The sequence below is a fragment of the Cupressus sempervirens genome, chromosome 3, assembly GCF_028749045.1.
Source record: "Cupressus sempervirens isolate cs-2001-9-10 chromosome 3, ASM2874904v1, whole genome shotgun sequence".
Classification (NCBI taxonomy): Eukaryota; Viridiplantae; Streptophyta; class Pinopsida; order Cupressales; family Cupressaceae; genus Cupressus; species Cupressus sempervirens.
In genome coordinates, this window is record NC_143120.1 from 578,175,024 (window position 1) to 578,194,066 (window position 19,043).

At 35.1% G+C, this 19,043-nt stretch overlaps 1 protein-coding gene across 1 annotated transcript in view; it reads left to right on the forward strand.

Moving 5' to 3' along the window:
- Positions 1-4,533: 4,533 nt before the first annotated feature.
- Positions 4,534-19,043, forward strand: part of TRM10 (tRNA (guanine(9)-N1)-methyltransferase-like protein) — a 52,521-nt gene continuing 38,011 nt past the window's right edge. Inside the window, exon 1 of the mRNA XM_089821003.1 lies at positions 4,534-5,156. Within this exon, the coding sequence (XP_089677129.1) occupies positions 4,689-5,156 (468 nt within the window). The 5' untranslated portion in view covers positions 4,534-4,688. The remainder of the gene's footprint in view (positions 5,157-19,043) is intronic.

Sequence of the window (19,043 nt, forward strand, 5' to 3'; positions counted from 1 at the left end):
GATAAATCTGCCATGTATTTGGTTTTATGAATTCTGAAAATAACATTTTATTAGCAACAGTTCATTTCCACTTTGCATATTATTGTAGTTTCTTTCTTGTTTATGTTGTATGATGCCAATTCCATGCACGAAACACAACAAACAAATAAACATTTGATTTTCGGAGTTATAAGGGGTTTAAAACATTAAACGGACAAATAAGAAGTTGAACGCAAACTGTTTGACATAATTCCTTTCAGCAATTTGGTTTAGTTTTTTTCGGACATCCAGGGGTGCCCATTACATTGGTTCCTAACAGAGCTCACTTCGAAAGAGTGAAAAAGTGGTGACATGTTGTTGTTGGTTTTTCCCAAATTGGGTTTACATTCAACAAAGTATGTTATGTTTGGAACAACAATTTTGTTTACTAGTACAATAGAGATTGAGCAACAACAAGATAAGTAGAACAATGAATGTTTTATGTTTAATTGTTCAAATGGTACTTATGGACCTTGAGTAACTAATTCACGCCCCTTCTAAAAATTTCTAATAGTAATAATCCATGTAACTAGATGCCACCAAATAAACAATAGTAGCCAAGAAATGGATATGAAACTGAACAACACCAAGTACATCTCACAATGACAACATACAATCATTGCATGTGAATGATAATAAAAATCTCATAAACGAATCAAAATCATACCAAATCATCAATAATTCAAAGAGTCCACGAAACCCATAAAAAATCTTAGGAGGTCTCCATCTAATATCTCAAATTGTGTATTCAATAAGTCATAACACCATGACTCTCACAACTAGGCATAAGGGCGTACATAATTTATCGATGCAACAACATAACTCAAATCACCCCAAAGATCATTAAATCCAAGCATATATCCAACCAAGCCCATGGTGAACTCTACCAATCACACAAAGTAACAAGATAACAATTAGAATTTCAAAGAAAAAGAAATGAAGAAGATGGAAGAGAGAAACCATACATAATTTTTACTGATCAAATGATACTTATTATACTACTTTGGAGACAAATTTCTTTCCTATAAATTTGATAAACTAACTGAGAACAAACTATAGAGGAATGCCAACTAACTAAGAGATGACAGACACAACTACTTTAGTCATTCTTTTAAACTCAAACTCTTTGCCACATACTTGATGATTCAGTCTTGACTTATTCCAACACTCCCCCTTAAGCAATAGCTGAATTAAGGTGGACTGCACTACTATATCTACATTGTACAAACTAGGAATTAAACTCACTAGAAATATAAAACAAAACAGTACATTATATAGAAGCCATTATTTGAATATAGTCCATCGATTAGTAAGGCTTCTTCAAGTTGCTCCCAACCAATGATATCACTGTGTAGCTATAATCCAAGCTTCCAACACTATTGGACATCATTTGCACATGAAATGACTCACAACCCTCATTAAGGCACAATGTTAAGTTTCCAAATTTTTAGATCACTCCAAACTCTTGGACACCAATTTGTTGGAATTTTATGTTTAAACAATTAGAGAGTTAGAAAATGAATCAAATAAGATTGTAGATGGCTATCAACAAGTTTCAGTTAGTTGTTAGTCACATCTAATTTTCTATCAATTGTATTAGTTTGTTGTAATGTGTATTGGTGTAATCATCAGAACTTGGTGAAGTGATATGACCTTATATATTTGTAATTTCTAGTGATGAATTATAATATGGAAGTTTAGTATCTCTATTTTTTAATATGCTATTCTATTTTTCTAATATGGTATTAGAGTCATCTTCATGTTAAATTGTGTGTCTAAGATGACCTTTTGTATTGTTGGAATAAATCAGAGAAGAAGTTGTCAAGGAGATGTAGTTTCGAGAAGAACCACTAGATCTTGATGGTGATTATGATTTCATTGAAGATGAAACTGTTATTCCATTTTGAGTGGGTCAGTTCTTTGAAGATAAGAAATGATGCATTTGAGGCTGGAGAGATTCTTAATACTTTGAGGTGCTAACAAATTAGAGAAGTTATACATCATTGGGGTTATGAGACAATCATGTGAAGATTGGTGTTTAATAATTTAGGGAGATCTAAATATTTGGAAGCTTAGTATTGTACCTTTACGAGAGTTATGAGGCATTTCATGTGCAAATGGTATTCAATGATGTTGGAAGCTTGGATGATAGTTGCATGGCTATACCAACAATTGGGAGCAACTTGAAGGAGTCTTATTGATCTAAGAACTTTCTTCAAAGAAAATAATATGCATAATGTGTTTTCTTATTGTATGCTAGTTTAATGCTGTAGCATTAAGAGGGGGTATTGGAAATTAATGCTTCAATAATTAGAGTGTTAGAAAAGGAGTCAAATAAGATCATAGTTGTGTTTTAGTTGTCACTAAGTTTTAGTTAGTTGTTAGTCACATCTAATTTGTTGTCAATTGTGCTAGTTTGTTGTCATGTGTATTAACATATTTATAGGATCTCAGTGAAGTGATATGACTATATATTTGTGATTCCCAATGATGAATTGTAAGGTGCAAGTTTAGTTTCTCATGTCTTTGAATATGTTGTTCTATTTTTCTAATAACAACATCCTTACCCAAACAAGGCATCACAAGAGATCTCTTCCATTAACACAAAGACACTAACACAAGACACGTTCATCAATGTCACACAGAAGACAAACATGTGAATCACTCACTACTCATGAAATACAGGTCAATGAGTTTGACTCATAAATTACACTTGCATATTACATGATCAATGCCTTGATAAAGATCTAATGTCCCATAGATCATCTTAATCTCTTACACATTAAAAATATTTTATTAACACACACACACACACACACACACACACACACACACACACACACACACACACACGCGCGCGCGCGTCTAAATTGTTTAATAACCATGCAACTATAATCCAAGTTTCCAACACTATTGGAGATCATTTGCACATGAAATGCCTCACAACCTCACTAAGGTACATTGTTAAGTTTCCAAAATTGGACACCAATATGTTGGAATTTAATGTTTAAACAATTAGAGAGTTAGAAAAGGAATCAAATAAGATTGTAGACAACTATCAATAAGTTCCAGTTAGTTGTCAGTCACATCTAATTTGTTGTCAATTGTATTAGTTTGTTGTCACGTGTATTAACATAATTATTGGATCTTGGTGAAGTGATACGACCTTACATATTTATAATTTCTAGTGATGAATTGTAATATGTAAGTTTAGTTTCTCTATTTTTGAATTTGCTATTCTATTTTTCTAATATGGTATTAGAGTCATCTTCATGTTAATTGTTTGTTTAAAAATACCTTTTGTGCTGTTGGAGTAAGTTAGAGAAGAAGCTATCAAGGTGAATTGTAATATGTAAGTTTAGTTTCTCTATTTTTGAATTTGCTATTCTATTTTTCTAATATGGTATTAGAGTCATCTTCATGTTAATTGTTTGTTTAAAAATACCTTTTGTGCTGTTGGAGTAAGTTAGAGAAGAAGCTATCAAGGAGATGCAGCTTGGAGAAGAACCATTAGATCTTGATGGTGATTATGATTTCATTGAAGATGAAACAATTATTCCATTTTGAATAGGTCGATGCTTTGAAGATAACAAAGGATGCAATTGAGGCTAGAGTGATTCTCAATACTTTGAGGTGCTAACAAATTAGAGGTGCTATACATCATTGGGTTTATGAGACAATCATGCGACGATTGGTGTCTAATAATTCATGGAGATCTGAAAATTTTGAAGTTTCATATTGTACCTTTGCGAGGGTTATGAGGCATTTAATGTGCAAATGGTATTCAATGGTGTTGGAAGCTTGGATGATAGTTGCATGACTATATCAACAATTGGGAACAACTTGAAGGAGTCTTATTGATCCAAGAACTTTCTTCAAAGAAAATAATATGCATAATATATTTTCTTATTGTATGTTAGTTTAATGTTGTAGCATTAAGAGGGGGTATTGGAGTTTAATGCTTCAACAATTAGAGAGTTAGATAAATAATCAAATAAGATTGTGCATATGTTTTAGCTGTCACTAAGTTCCACTTAGTTGTCAACCACATGTAATCTGTTGTCAATTGTGTTAATTTGCTTGCTTTCATGTGTATTAACATAATTATAAGATCTTAGTGAAGTGATATGATTCTATATATTTGTGATTCCCAATGATGAATTGTAAGCTACAAGTTTAGTTTCTCATGTCTTTGAATCCGTTGTTCTATTTTTCTTATAACAACATCCTTAGCCAAAGAAGCCATCAAAAGAGATATTTTCCATTAATACAAAGACACTAACACAAGATATATTCATCACTATCACACATAAGACAAACATATGAATCACTCACTACTCATAAAATATAGATCAACAAATTTGACTAAAAAATTATACTTTCACATTACACTATCAATGCTTAATAGGATCTAATGTCCCATAAATCATCTCGATCTCTTATCTTATATTAAAAATATACGAATATTTATCTCTATCTTATATATATAAATATAAATTTCGAAACTGTTTAATGATGGAACGACTTATGAAGCCCTAGCAGGATCACGGCACATGGAGTCGTTTGATAATAACATTTGCAAGGCCGAAACAAATGTAGCCGATAACCAGAGGCAACTGTTGACTCTGGACGAGCTACAGAACCTTGAGTAGAGCTTCAATTCAGTATCCATGGAGGAAAACGGGATGCATGGGAATGACTCGTTTGCTCCTGACTGCAACGACGATTCAGCGTCACCAGAACATCGGTCGGGAAAAGAACAACAAAACGAAGAAGACGTTCGATCGGATGTCCCTCCACTAAGTAAAAGTGCGGCGAAGAAACTGAAGAAGCTGCAGAGATACGAGGAAAAGAAAGCTCGGCAGAAGGCTATGGCCAAGCAGATTAAAGAGAGGTCTAAGGAGCAGAAGAGGCAGGATTGGGCCGATAAGCTGGCGGGGCTTGGAGAGGAGGAGCGGTCAAATCTCCTTCAATCCAAGTTGGATGTCAGAAATGAGAGGAGAGCCCAAATGCTTCAAGACCGTCAACTTACCAAAGAAAAAATGAAAAATGCACAGGAAACTGGACAAAATATAGTGCTCGACCTCGAGTTATGTGAACTTATGAGCCCCGGCGAGATCAGCAGCCTCATGCAGCAGGTATACTATAGCAGGGTTCCACCCCACTTTTTGCTTTTTGAAATCCAGAAACAAAACATCACTCTAGAAACTTAATAGTAAAAATATCATTATCATTGCCTAAACATAATTTTCCTATCAATGATCACTCATACCTAAATTGCATTAACTGCAAGCTCCACAATTTGTTAGTCATGATTTTTCTAAAATGCCTGGAGATTAACGGACTCTAGTTCCTTGCGATGTTGCCCCGCCTTACCTTAAGGGTTAAATGCATAGATAGTCTTATTTATCAAGGGAAGCTTGCTTTGCAGGTTTTTCTCTGTCTGCCTTAAATTTATTGCTGTGCTTAGCACTTGACTAAGTATGCTGGCCGGACTATTATTTGTCTATTCTTTTCTATATAGTTGATTGTGCTTATACTATATAGGTGATGCAAGCAACCTTTCAGCATTTCAATAATGCCCATAAAATTGGTAGCCTACGATTGCTCGTCATTTTTTGTCATAATTTTGAGTTATCAATAAGAAATGATACTCTGATGCACTGCGAGGGAATGATGAAAGGGCTGAAATTGCAACCAGGCAGTCTCAACTTTAATGATGGAGTGAGCTCTACGAAGGCTAAGGAGGGGCCAGCGTGGTCATGGGCGGTTGGTGGTTGAAGCGCTCTGCATATTTCAAATAAATTCTGATTGGGTGTATGGAATTCTATAAAGGATAGAAGCCAATTTTATCAAAAGAAAAGCAAGGAGTAGCAAGTACAACTGATATCAGCTCATAAAATCGACAAATAGCATGAAAAAGTGATTTACATTACGTTTTTGCATAGCATTCTAGGAAGAGCTTGCATGATAAATAAATTGCAAGGCACAGCAAGAGTTAAAAAGGTGTAGCTTTATAATAGAAACAGAGAGGATCATTCAATGATAAATGTTGTTTAGAACTGCCACCAGTAGCAAATGAATCGCAATGCAATTCTCCGAAGAATGCTGTTGTGTTCTTGGAACACAACAGCATTCTTCGGAGAATTGCATTGTGATAGTAGTCTGGGATGCATCATAAAGAGACTTATGAGTGATTGCCATTCAAAACAAATGATCGATTGGTTTTGAAAGCAGGAAAAGAATGACAAGAATCTATTTATATTTATCGTGATTCGTTTGCTACTCATGCATGCTGTAGAAAAATTGAAGCAGTATTTATTGGGGGCAACATTCATCATTTGAACAAGCTTACCAAACTTGAAATAATTTGATATATTTTTTTGAAATAAATTAATATTGGAGATGTTGACTAAATAATAGGCATAATGGAGAACTTGGGTACGAGACTTTGACTTTGAGGCATTGGCTTTGTAATTATTATAATAAAAATGTAAATAACACGATTGCATATTCCTTATTCCCACGTTTTGATTTTCTGGATGCCAATAATTGAACTTTGATAGAAGGGGCATATATTGGCAAAGAATTCAAGTACAAGATGTTTGCTGCTATGAAAATGATTTAGAGGAGGAGCATGATGATAAAAATGAATAGATATAGTATTCAAGAACCACATAGTCCATGTGCTTGATTTCGTTTTCAAATAGGTCTTAACTAGATTCTATCTTACTTTAGGACTTAGTAAATCACAATGATTTGCATTGGATCATGAAAGTTATTAAATATAAGCTAATTAATTCATTGTTTTCATTTTTAGTGAAATTAGTTAAATGCAACTTGGACACTCTCTGAAGTGATTAAATGAGAATGGCCATGAAAAATGCCAGTTATACAAGAATCTACAAAAACTGGAGATGGTATTAAGGTGATCTAGACACCTTGGGGTCAAACACAATCAGAGTAGATTCTAAGGGAAATCTCAAATTAAATAAAAAGAACAGTGAAACAAGGGCAGTTTCTGCAATTGCTGAATTACCATTTTTAGCAGCAGTTGCGGAAATCACATATGCAAGAAGTGGCTGTTCAGAGCCATTGTCAAGGTTTTGTTTTTGATTGAGGGTTACAAATCCTTGTGACAGAACAAATAGAGCAGTCAGGGGCTTTGTTTTTTAGCATACTTTGTTGTAATTGTATTTCTACACCCTCAGAGGTCATTTTAAGATGATTTGAGCTGGGTCTAATTGAGTAAAATCAGTCAATTCTTTTTGGTTGAGTGCATAAGGATCACATGCGATTTGAGTGCAGTAGAGTGTGTATATTTTGAGCAGGTTGCTTGCGATTGTTGGGACTATAATTACCACAGTCAGACTCAGCTTTGACTTGGACCCAGCTCTCAGACTCAGCAAAGATGCAGTAAATAAAAAATCCTTGAAATATAGAGAGTTTTTAAGGATTTTAAGCTCTGCTGGACATCCTTCAATTGATCATCTTTAAAAACATAATAAACTTATTATTTAGAAGCTACTTTGAACACGTACACAAGCCACATGAATCAAATGAATACAAAAAATGAATTTGAGTTGAGGGAAGCAACATTTTCAAATATATAAATATATCCAAGTATTCGAAGTGTACAAAACTCATGGATCATGATGTTGATGGTGTTAGAAACAAAAATCACATGGAGTTGAGAGGAGCTTATATCACTCAGCCTAACATTACTGGCTCTATATGGGGTCTTGCACTCTATCTTAGGCAAGTTTGCTATGTTGTTACAACCATAGTAATTTTACTTGAGGTCTGGACTGATTTGGCAAATTGAAAGTATAAATCTAATGCAGTTACTTGGGGATTTAATTGACAAAAACCTGAGAGAATAGAATGGTTGTTTTACCTGGGGCCATTTAGAGAAGCGGTCAAAACACTTCGCTCGTCAGGCTATCACCAGGGCTCAAATCCCTGCTGGGCCATCGTGCTTGCAGGTTTGTGCCTATGCTGGGTTGTGCTTGTGGATTTGAATTACAGGAGTCTTGTTCGGCAGACTTAAATATGGCTGGCCATTACTGTTAAAAAAGGTCATTGTTCCATTGGGCATGGCTTAAAATAATCATTGATTTGTTTTTTAAAAGTTTAGCAAGGGTCTAGGGGTAGTGTTCCTTGTTGTGACACAAGATGGGATCCTTAGAGAAGCAACTGCTAGCAAATCCAAACTAAGGCGTTTGAGACAATGTTGCCCTCATGGTGCATGCCTTTTTCATAATTTTATTGCTTACAATGAAGCTAAGAGTAAAGAGTCCAGGACCTTCAGAAAATGTGAGTGTCAAAGCCATTGAGCGATAATTTGGTCCCATCAATGGTTGCTATTTTTTGCTTCAATGGGTTGTATTTTATCTTCAAATGCTCTTGTTGTCTTGTTGTTTGTGCTTGCAAATGAAAGAATAGCATTTAGAAGTGATGTAGGTCCTTTCTAAGGTTTTAAAAATTTAAGTATGATCTTTGTTTGCTGTTTTAAATTCACTTTTTGCTTCTGTTTTGATGTCTTAGTTCGAGGCTTGGAACTTAGCAAGTCTTGTGAGTCTAACTAGACTTTCCAGGGCTTGGATTCAAGTCTTCGAGATTTTTTTTATGCTACTCATCTTGGGACTTGCGGAGTCCTAGGACTTTCTATGAAGTCTTGTAACTATGGTTAGGATATCAAAGGTTTTTAAATTGGCATCTTTAAAGGCCTCAAGAAGACAATAAGCTATAAGTGAGTAATAAGTAGTGTTTATAGAAGGTTAATTGAATAATAGTTTGTAAGTTCCTTACCATGTTGGATTCTCTAGGACAATCTCCTCTACTTGTGTTCAATTTCTTGTGATATTTCTTCAGTTCAGTTTTTGTTCATGGAGAGTTGAAAAGTGCATACTGCACACTTTTTCCTCAATGTGTCAGTCATTTTAGTGTCTGTCGCCACCGCTGGATGCAATTATGCATCATTTTGACTGTTTCTAGGCCTAAAAATCCTCATGTACGTGTCACACTCATTATAGTGTCTGTCACCGCTAGACACAATTTTGCATCATGTTTACTACTTCTAGGCATTAAAATTCTAATGGATGTGCCAAGTCTCACAAATACGACCCATATTCCTGAGCACCACCTGTTTTGTTCAGGCTGATTTTGAGGCAATCCCAGGTTGGTGGAAGTTTTACTTTTTAGCAAGCAATAAACCCTTACTCTTTGGAAAGCAACCTAGAAAGTTTTAGAGTCTCATAGTCAAAGTACATTGTTAAGTATACACATTATAGATGAAAGTAAACTATTTTTAGATTAGAGTTGTGGTTTATTTTTATTACATTTTTCCAGTATCTCTAATCTATTTCAGCATGTAAAAATTCATTTGCTGTTCAAATATTGATTATTTCCTAGGCAAACAAAGATGACACATTGTCATGCCCAAAAATTGAAACCTTGGGCAAAAGCACAGCGAACAGTTTTTTTCCCAACCCTATGAATGAGTCCTTGCAAAACAAGAGAAAACACTTGTGTTAGGAGTAAAGTTTTTGCACGAAGATAATCACTAACTTCAAATCAGAATTTGAAAGAATTCAACTTGTGAAGACATTTGCTCATGATTTGTGAGTTTACCTTCTAAAACCTTGACATCTTGATCGCAACCCATCAATGTTCACAAAATTACTTTCTGATTTTCATATTTAACGTGTGATTTTTCACTCGAACATGCCCAACAAAACATCCAGTTCCATGGAAATTTCACCCTTGCTCATTCAATTTTGAATTCAGACCTGATTGAAATCTTGTAAAATTTTAGATACTCTCAAATTCTCAATGTTTTAGTCTACTAAAATTTGTATTCTTGCCAACTTCAGCAATCTGCAATCTTGATCTTCTTTATATGTGGTCGAACAGGTAACTCCTACTTCTCTTCTGATCGTTGCCCTCAAGTCTTCCCTACACTTTGAATTAGTTCGTTGATTGTTCACATTGGATGGTTGAAATGAGGTGATCAGCCTTTCTATTATACACCTCTCCTCTAATAGTCATGTCTGCTGGGAATTCAGGGAGGCCAACTTGGCTTGAACTTTGAATTTCCTAGTGGATGGGGATTGAATTTCTTTAAAGGGCACTTTAAATCAAGCCCAAGGGAGTGTAACATACGAATTTTCCTAACCAATTTAAAACAGTATTTATCTATCAACTAATCCCATTCACATGACATTGATTTCCATTAACTAATTATAACTGGAAAGAAGTAACTGCTACCTAATCTATTTGCATTTAACTTCAACGATTGTAAAGGAAATAAATAAATGATTACTTTGATATCATTTAAATCAATCTAACATGTTCAACTGAAAAATAAAGTAGCAACTACCATTAAAACATCTAATATATTCGTGCATATTTTCTACACTATCTATTTATGCTTCCATGATTCCAAAGTTAAAAGTGCAAAAGAACATACAGATATGATGGAGAATTCCCTTTGTCTTGTTGTTCAAGCCTCGACATTGGTGAGAGGAGAAGCATTGACATAGGCTTAACCTCCCAACCGTGGACCATACTCATCCCCACACATCCTAACTTAATAGAATGGCCCTCCCTACCTTGGAATTGGGCTTGGGATGTTCTGAAGTCCAGCCATCTGAGAAATCCGGTGGTTTGAGTGTCCCATCAATTATTCCTAAATAACTGAAGCATCTGGACAAACAAAAAGATCTCATGATCAACACATCTGCCTATTTCTACCTTGGCCAAGGATTTCAAATTGGGTTTGTAAACCCGATCTCCACCTCTCAACTTGACAACAGGTTTCATCATTAGGACATGCATGAGCTATTATATGCGTTTTGTTTCTCAGTTATCTGATTTCAATCTTGATTTTGTTTGCAGGTTAGATTTTACACCTCTCCACCAATCATTGGCCTCTCTGCCAGGTGAACTTCCTTGGTGTCAATATAAGCTAATTCCATGCAAGGTAGCATGTTTAAGCTTTGCAACATTTGGATACCTTCCAATATACATAATTATCTTGGTTCAAAATAAAACTGATTCACTGGTGACAACTTTGGGTATTATTGTTAATTGACAAAACCATAGATACTTCATATATCAACAGATGGTATAGTGGATTATCTCTAGTATCTCAGTCTTAACCGAGGAGATTAAATCATTTTAGATTCAGAAGAAGAACTTAAAGGTAACAGATGGAATATGCATGAGAATAGATATTAATTTACTACTCAATCGAAATCTCTGTCTTCCATACTTCAGATAATGATTAATCAATGTAAACAAGAACATGACATTGGACTACTTTGTAAAACGTTTTCGACTATATTCTCCATTCAATAATTGACTTAGTAACATTTATAGCATCAAGGCTTCTTAATAACAGTTTCAACTTCTACAGGGCACTGATAGTTATTAGATTGAATGTTAGTGAAATGCCGACTGAAAAATAAAAACAAGAAATGCATAACTTGAATTCCAACTCGGGTTTCTGTCTCCGCCAACTGATATTCTTGATCCCCGCCGAGTATGGCCTTGATTCAATTCTATTACTGTGGATTAAAAATAAATCAGAATGGCGATATTGGATTTGCAGGGGTAGAATGGATTATCAAGAGGACGGGATTCTCAGGATTAAAAATGTAGCATATCTTGGGAGAAAAGAGGATATTGCAGAAATGAGGAGGTTGCTACCAAACGATCTCAAAAATCGGCTTTTAATGGTCAGCCGTGACCTTTAGGCTACCATTGGTTATTAAGAAGTTTTCCTTTTGATTCCTACATAAATTCGAATTTTTGAAAAGAAGAAACAACGAGGGAAAAATAATTAAAAGTTGAAGGGTTCAATCTTTATTTTATTATTATTATAAGTCCTTATGTACATTTATATATGTATATCAATGAGATGACATCAATAGATTATATCATTATAATTTATTGGTGCCAATTCATCTTTATATATATATATATATATATATATATATATATATATATTCGTATTTAAGATTTTATGATAATGATTAAATAAGAAATTGTCAAAAATAAATCTTCCAAGGTATGATTTATATTTACTTCAAATTATTTAAAGTTTTTATTTTATTGTTTTTCCTAATAGCTCATGCGGTCCTATAATGCAATCTGTGGTTAAGTCTTCATATCCTTTCCAAGGTAGTCTTAGGTCATGCCTGTTGATCCTGACGACTGGACCAATCGACCATCCCCTTCCGATGATCCCGCTTAGCAATGCTTCCCCTCTCTTCAGTCTTCTTCCTGCAATCACCCAAGCAAAACATTCTCGCCAAGACATTAATTCAAAAATATATTGATTCTTAGTTCCAATCAAATAATTGTCAATCATCTAATGACAATTATAGGTTGCTCGATTATTTTCCTCAATGTCTATATTAACTAACTCATTTTGCATGAACATGAAAGAAATAATTCGTTATCAGTTGGTACAACATATATAATTAACTTACTCGTTTCACATGATCAAGAAAAGTAACAATCTGTTAACAGTTGATACAACGTATATAATTAACTAACTTGTTTCACATGACTAGGAAAAGAAATAGGAAAAGAAATAATTTGTTAACAGTTGATACAATTTATATAATTAACTAACTTGTTTCACATGAACATGAATAATTCGTTAAACCAACAATTATGATCAAATAAAAAATTAGGGCAAAATTTGGGATTTAACAGGGAGGTTGGTTTTCTAGATCAGGTTGGGTGCTTATTTGAATGAGGTTGCAAGCCCAGGTTTGTTCCCAAAACAAGTCAAATTTCTATCCTTCAATCAAATTCCAGTGAGATCCAGGGACTCGCCCCCTCCCCCTCCCCTCCTCCCCCCCCAACCTCGAAGTACCTATCCTCGGGATGTCCCCGCACCGGGTACTCGAGCAGCGCCATCTTTTTCATTTGACAACCATGTTGCTGCCGAGATAGGTACTTGAATTTCTATTCGAATGTTAAGTTCTGAATGTTACTATTGGGCAGGTATTATGTTGAATATTCAATGGTTTTGGTTTGTGTTGTGATTTTGCTATGTTCAAGTAATTCAATTTGGTATGTTGTACTGAAACATCATTTCAAGTTCTATATGTATAGTATACAACACTCCCATGCCCTGCCCCTGCTGCCGTCTCGAAATTGAGGCCCTTTTCCCCTCGTCTTGGTTACTCCTCCCGACATCCCAGCAGCCAGACTTACCCTAGTGCTGATGTTACATTGTCAAATTCTCACATTTGGAAAGTCAAGTTTTTCCATCTACTGTTTAAATTTTATCCTTATTGTTTACCAAATACCACCTTGCATTTTGGAATTCACTTCAAGTGTTGGGTAGAAAACTTCATGTCTAACTTTTGACCTTGTTTGGCCTCTCCTATTAAAATCAATTCGCCATAGTTTGTAAAGTGTGTAAAATCTAAGTTGAAATGATACCATCTCTTTGCCAAGTTTTGAAAATTTTATCACGAATAATATTTCAGATTTTTGCCATGTTCTTGGATTTCTTTCTCCAAATACGAATTAGATTTCAGATCCTTGGTGTGAATTCTCACTATGTTGGCTGAAGGTATGATGTTTGTTTGAATGAAGGCGTGATGATCAAGTCAAAATACCTTGATAAATGTTTGAAATTTCATCAACAATGCCTAGATATTGACCTTGTCTTAAGATTTGTCATTTATTATGTAAGAAAAAAAGTCACCCTTGGTTTGAGCAGTTTTCCCCAAGGAGGTCGAATTACTCGAGATTCTAGGCCAGTGGTGCCTGATGATCAATATACTTTTACCGATCATTTATTCCTCGAAGGGGGGTTTTATCTGAGATCTCGAAGTAATATTGAATATAATTCGACTCCACCGAACATATCCCTAACCTGGGCCTACTTGAGAAGTTGTGTGATGATTGTGATTGATTTAAGAGGGAATATGGTTCGGAGAATAGGGGCTAGACTCTCTAGGATAAACTTGCGAGATTCAAACCCTAATTGCACAGGTGATCGACGCCTCCTTGATGGGAATCATCCACAGTCATCTTTCTATGCCGACTACTTTAAACCTTGGATCTTTCTTGGGCTCTTACATTGACATCAACTTTAAAATCACTAAGTCTTAGAAACCTATCTTGGAACAATCGGATTGTTCACCTTGCCATGGAATATTTCCTTTGCTTAACGAAGTCAGAATTTCAACATCTACTGGGAGAAAGTCTCATAAGTTGGGAGAAAACTTGCATGTTATTTGGAAAATACTTGGGATGAGGTCATAAATTTGACCAAGTGTTTGAAACCCTTCTTACAATAACCACATTTTACCTTCCCTTAAGATTTCTCATGAACGTGTACAGATTGCCCTCATGGTAAATCAGAAACCTGATAGTTTTCGTTTTTTTTTGGACTCAAATCAGAATTCCACTAAGTGTTAAAAACTTTTCTTTATAGGTAGGTCAGAAACTAGCCTTTGTTTGGGCTTCTAAGAAATATAACCCAAGGGAGGTTGGATTTCTAACCTTGGTTGGGCTCTTGTACTAAGATCGACTTCAAAATATCAGTGTGTTGGAAACTCAGTTTGGAACAAATCAGATTTTCACTTTATTTTCTTTGGTTTCCATCAACATTAGATCAGATCCCATCACTTGTTTGCACAAACTGCTTTTGGTTGAATCAAAATGTTACACTTGTTTGGGATTTCGATCGACTCTACCAATTTCCATAATTGCCAAAGACTTTCCCCTAAAGAGGATACCAGATTTTGACAAATTGTTAGGAGCTTCATTATGTTCAAATCAGAATTTAGGGGCTTGTTTGGACAAAATGTCCCAAGTCAAAAATCTGGTAGTCTTTAGGAACCTTGTTTAGGATCATACCAAAGATTTCACTAAGTTTGTGGATCATGATTTGACAGTTGAAGCGTCTAACTCATTCCAAGATCTTGACGTGAGACTAAGATCGACTTGCATCACAACCTTGGTCAAATTTCTTATTTTGCCTAAAGTTGCAGCTAGAGTTAGACTTGTTGTGAAGTTTTCACACCATCACCCCATTGCTAATGGGGACCCTCTTTTTGCCCGTAGTTGTTAGGTTTGGCAATTGAGGTGACAATTTAGAGCTCAAAAGGTTGGCAAGGGATCAAGTTGTCGATATGTGAATGAAGATTGGAGTGTTGAGATTAAGGTCCACTGGACAAGTTACAATGGGTTCAGATAAAATTCCTAGGTGCATTAATATTTTGGCTAGTCAAATAGTCCAAAATACTTTATAAATGCATATTTTATGCATAAGGGCATCAAAATCCTTATAAAAATTGATTATCTGTACTTTAAATGCCAAAAGTCATAAAAAATTACTTATAAAAATGCACAAAACCTTGATGGAAATAGAATTTCCCCTCCAAAAATGTTCAAAATCCCAATCCTTGAAAAATCATGAAAATCTGGATGGAAATATAATTCCCCTCTTGAGGAGTTATTTGTGATGAAAAGATTAAGTGTTGGACCAATTTGCCCAGACGAGGCTTGAATTTCCTGTTTTGTATACTAATAGCAAGGAATAGAGTGAAGAGTCCAGAGGCACATCGATTTTCCACTGGACTTAGAAAACTTTAAGGGAATTACGTTGTCTAGATGGACGTGGATTTTCCCCTTTGTCTAGATGAAGTTGTTTATTCTATCTAACACTTACAAATTTTTGAACTCCAAAGTTCGGAAAATCCCGATGGAAGAAGAATTTCCCGTCTGGATAAGCATGGAATCTCTCCAAATCTAGATGGAGGTTGATATTCCCTTTTGATGGCTATTGTGGATGAATGAAAAATGCAGAGTATGGGGATTATAATTATCCCTTTAGGGGTTGATTTTCCCCTTATGGATGATAAATTGAAACAAAATGGAGTGCAGATGCAGATCAAATTTCCCCTTTGTGGATATATTAAGGTGAAAATGCTAAGTAGAAAGGTGGAATTAAATTCACACGAGGACCAAATTTCCCTCTCTTGAATGAATAAAAAATAAAAAATACTAAGCATGAGTTTGATATTTTACCCCACAGGGATCGATTTTCCCTTAATGATATGAAATGAATATTAATAAAATAAAATGGAGATAATCTAAATGCAATGTGTACGAGTTTCAATGTAACTTTTTAAATCCAAAATTCATTGTGAGAGGGAGTATTCAACCCAAAACTACTTTAAAAGCAGCATCCAACAGCAATATAAAGACACAAGATTGATGAGGGATTGACTTTAAAGGTCAAAGGTGATAAAAGTAAAAGCCAAGGAGCTGATAAGGAAATTCTCCAAGCATACGGAGCTGAAAATTGAACCATGAAAAGGCGGCAGTCATGCCTAACAAAAGGTCAGATCTAGTAAGGTTGGTGGGTTAAAATCAGTATTTTGAAATTTTCTTCGACTCCCAAAGAGGAAAAAACATAAGGTGAGTTGGCAAGAATACATGAGTATTCAGATTGAAATCTGAAAATTTCTCTATAAGGGTCGATTTTTGCAAAAAATTATTGGAATTTTTTATCTACCAATTCATGCCAAGTCTTATTGCAGGAGCATTTGGAAGCAAAAACCCGTGTTTCAAAATCATTTTGGAGACATCAAAATGCTGTAAGGCATCTTCAGATTAAAGTCTGAAGCTTTCCTCTAGGGTTCATTTTTTTTTGCAAAAATCATTGGAGTGTTTTCATCCACCAAATCACTCAGATACTTGTTGCAGGCTATTTGGAAGATAAAATCTGAGTTTTAATATCAAGTTAGAGCATTCAAGAGGGCTGAAAATACATTAGTCTTCAGACTTGAGTCTGGAAATTTCCTGGAAGGGCCAATTTTTTGGAAAAATCATAATAAACTTACAATTTGCCCAGTCAATCCAAGGTTTATTGCTTAGTGTTAAGGGGCAGTCCTTGCTCGAAATACATAAAGTTTAGAGGGCAAATTCGTCCAAAAGAGGTACATTTCAGAATTTGTTCTCAGAAATCAGAATTTTTTATGGGGGTAAAGTATGATTTGTTTCTCATGTTTGGCCTATAAGCTGATTTATAACTCATGTTGGAACCCCTGGGATTATGAATTGAAGTGCATTTGACTTGGTGTTAGGACTGATTCAATGATGTCTTCAGACTTATTATTGGCTGCCCTCAGAAAATCAGAGTCTATACTTTTATGATAATGTCTGTTTTTTGTTAATTTTTGTTTATCTAAGGGTGTTGTTAGCAACATCTTGAAGTCTAGTTATGCATAGTTGCAGCCTCAGTTTTCAGACTTTGTCTTCAGAAATTGATGAATTCAAAGTTATAATTTTCTTTATTGATTCAATGCTTTTAAGGATGAATTCATTTATTGTTGTGTTGTCTTTGATTCCAAGTTTCATTTACAACCAATAAGCGTATTTTTTCTAGGTCTTGGAATTGGATTCGAGGATTAAATCAAAGGTTTAGAAGTCTGAAACAGTCACTATATATAATCCCTTAACCTATACCAGATTCAAGCTTTGAACAGAGATATGGCAGAGAGCCAAAGGGATAGCAACGAGGAAAGCGCTGATAAAGAAGTTATTTAAGGAGTTCTATCCTGAGTCCCCGGTATCTGCCAAGTGGAAGAAGGTGGCAGATATGAATAGACACGAGGAGAACGAAGCAAAGGATGTTTGGAACAAAGGACCACTTGCCTTTAGACATGGCAGTTAACATAATGAGAAGTGGCATCTACCATGCAGCTGGATTTCTATCTGCCACTAATTGCAATGAGCTTTTAGTGAAATGTGCAAGGAATTATGATTGAAGGACCAGTACAATCAAAGCCAAAGGAAGGGTGTTCGCATTCTTAGGAGAGGAGGCAGTGAGAGAGACCTTTGGGATCCCATATTACTTAAGGATGCAGATAAGGACCATCGAAAAAGCACATACAGTGTTTGATAAGAAACCCGAGAATTATTAAGAAGAGTTGGGTTAGCAATCCAAGGAAGCACCATTCCAAGTTACCCCAAAAGCTTGTAAGTGAGGACTTCAAGGATGAGTATAGTTATATAATTTTAATGCTGAGTAGGATCATGGGAACACCCCAAGGGGCTATGTTCTAGACTTGGATGTTTTATTTCATAGAAGAATTGTTAGCGAGAACTATGATGATGACTTGGGCTAGGATGATCGTTGACAATTCGGACAGCCAATTAAGAAAACTAGAAAACACAAGGACATTCTATATGAGCTCCTACATGATTTATCTGCTAGCAAGAAACATTAAGTATCTAGGTTTTATATATAGAGGCATGATAGGACATGATAATGGACAATTTAATGTGTATGATTGTTATACTGAGTTACAACTGCATTAAAGGGCAAGCTATAGGAGAGTTAATATTGTTTTACCATGAACATCACATGTACACTTAAGGTTGAATTACATAGGAGTTTATCTAAGGAGACCGTGACATTGATTGAAAAGTATGGATATTAGTACATCTAGTTCCCTACTTTTACTTAAGGATCTAAAGATTTTGAACCTTACAAACTTCCTAAGCATCCTATGAATACGATGGTCTTTCTGCAGGTTTTAAGACAGTTGTCAGAGTTTGATTATAAAATGCCTTTCTGTATCACATAGGGGAAGATGCTTGAGACATATCCTTCACTACAGGCAGCAGAGACAAAATTATTAGCTTGGAGGCTATAAGGCAATGAAAGAATTTGATCCGTTCAACATAATCCATAGTTATAAGGGAAAAATATAGAAACACAAGATAGACATTGTGGAGTATTGAGAAAATCTAGTGGACTAGTATACTGTAAGAAGAAAGATGCTGTCGATAATGTCAGTTAATTTTGTGAGGAAGTGCAGCATTTTCCCTATTCTTGATCAAGTCAAGTATGATGGAAATCATATTCATTTTCATTATGAATATAAAAAATGTAAGTCAATCTAGCCACCCAATTGGTCACAGATTGAGGAGCTTACAAATTTGGGCATCTTGATGAGGGAAGTAGTAGAAAGATCACG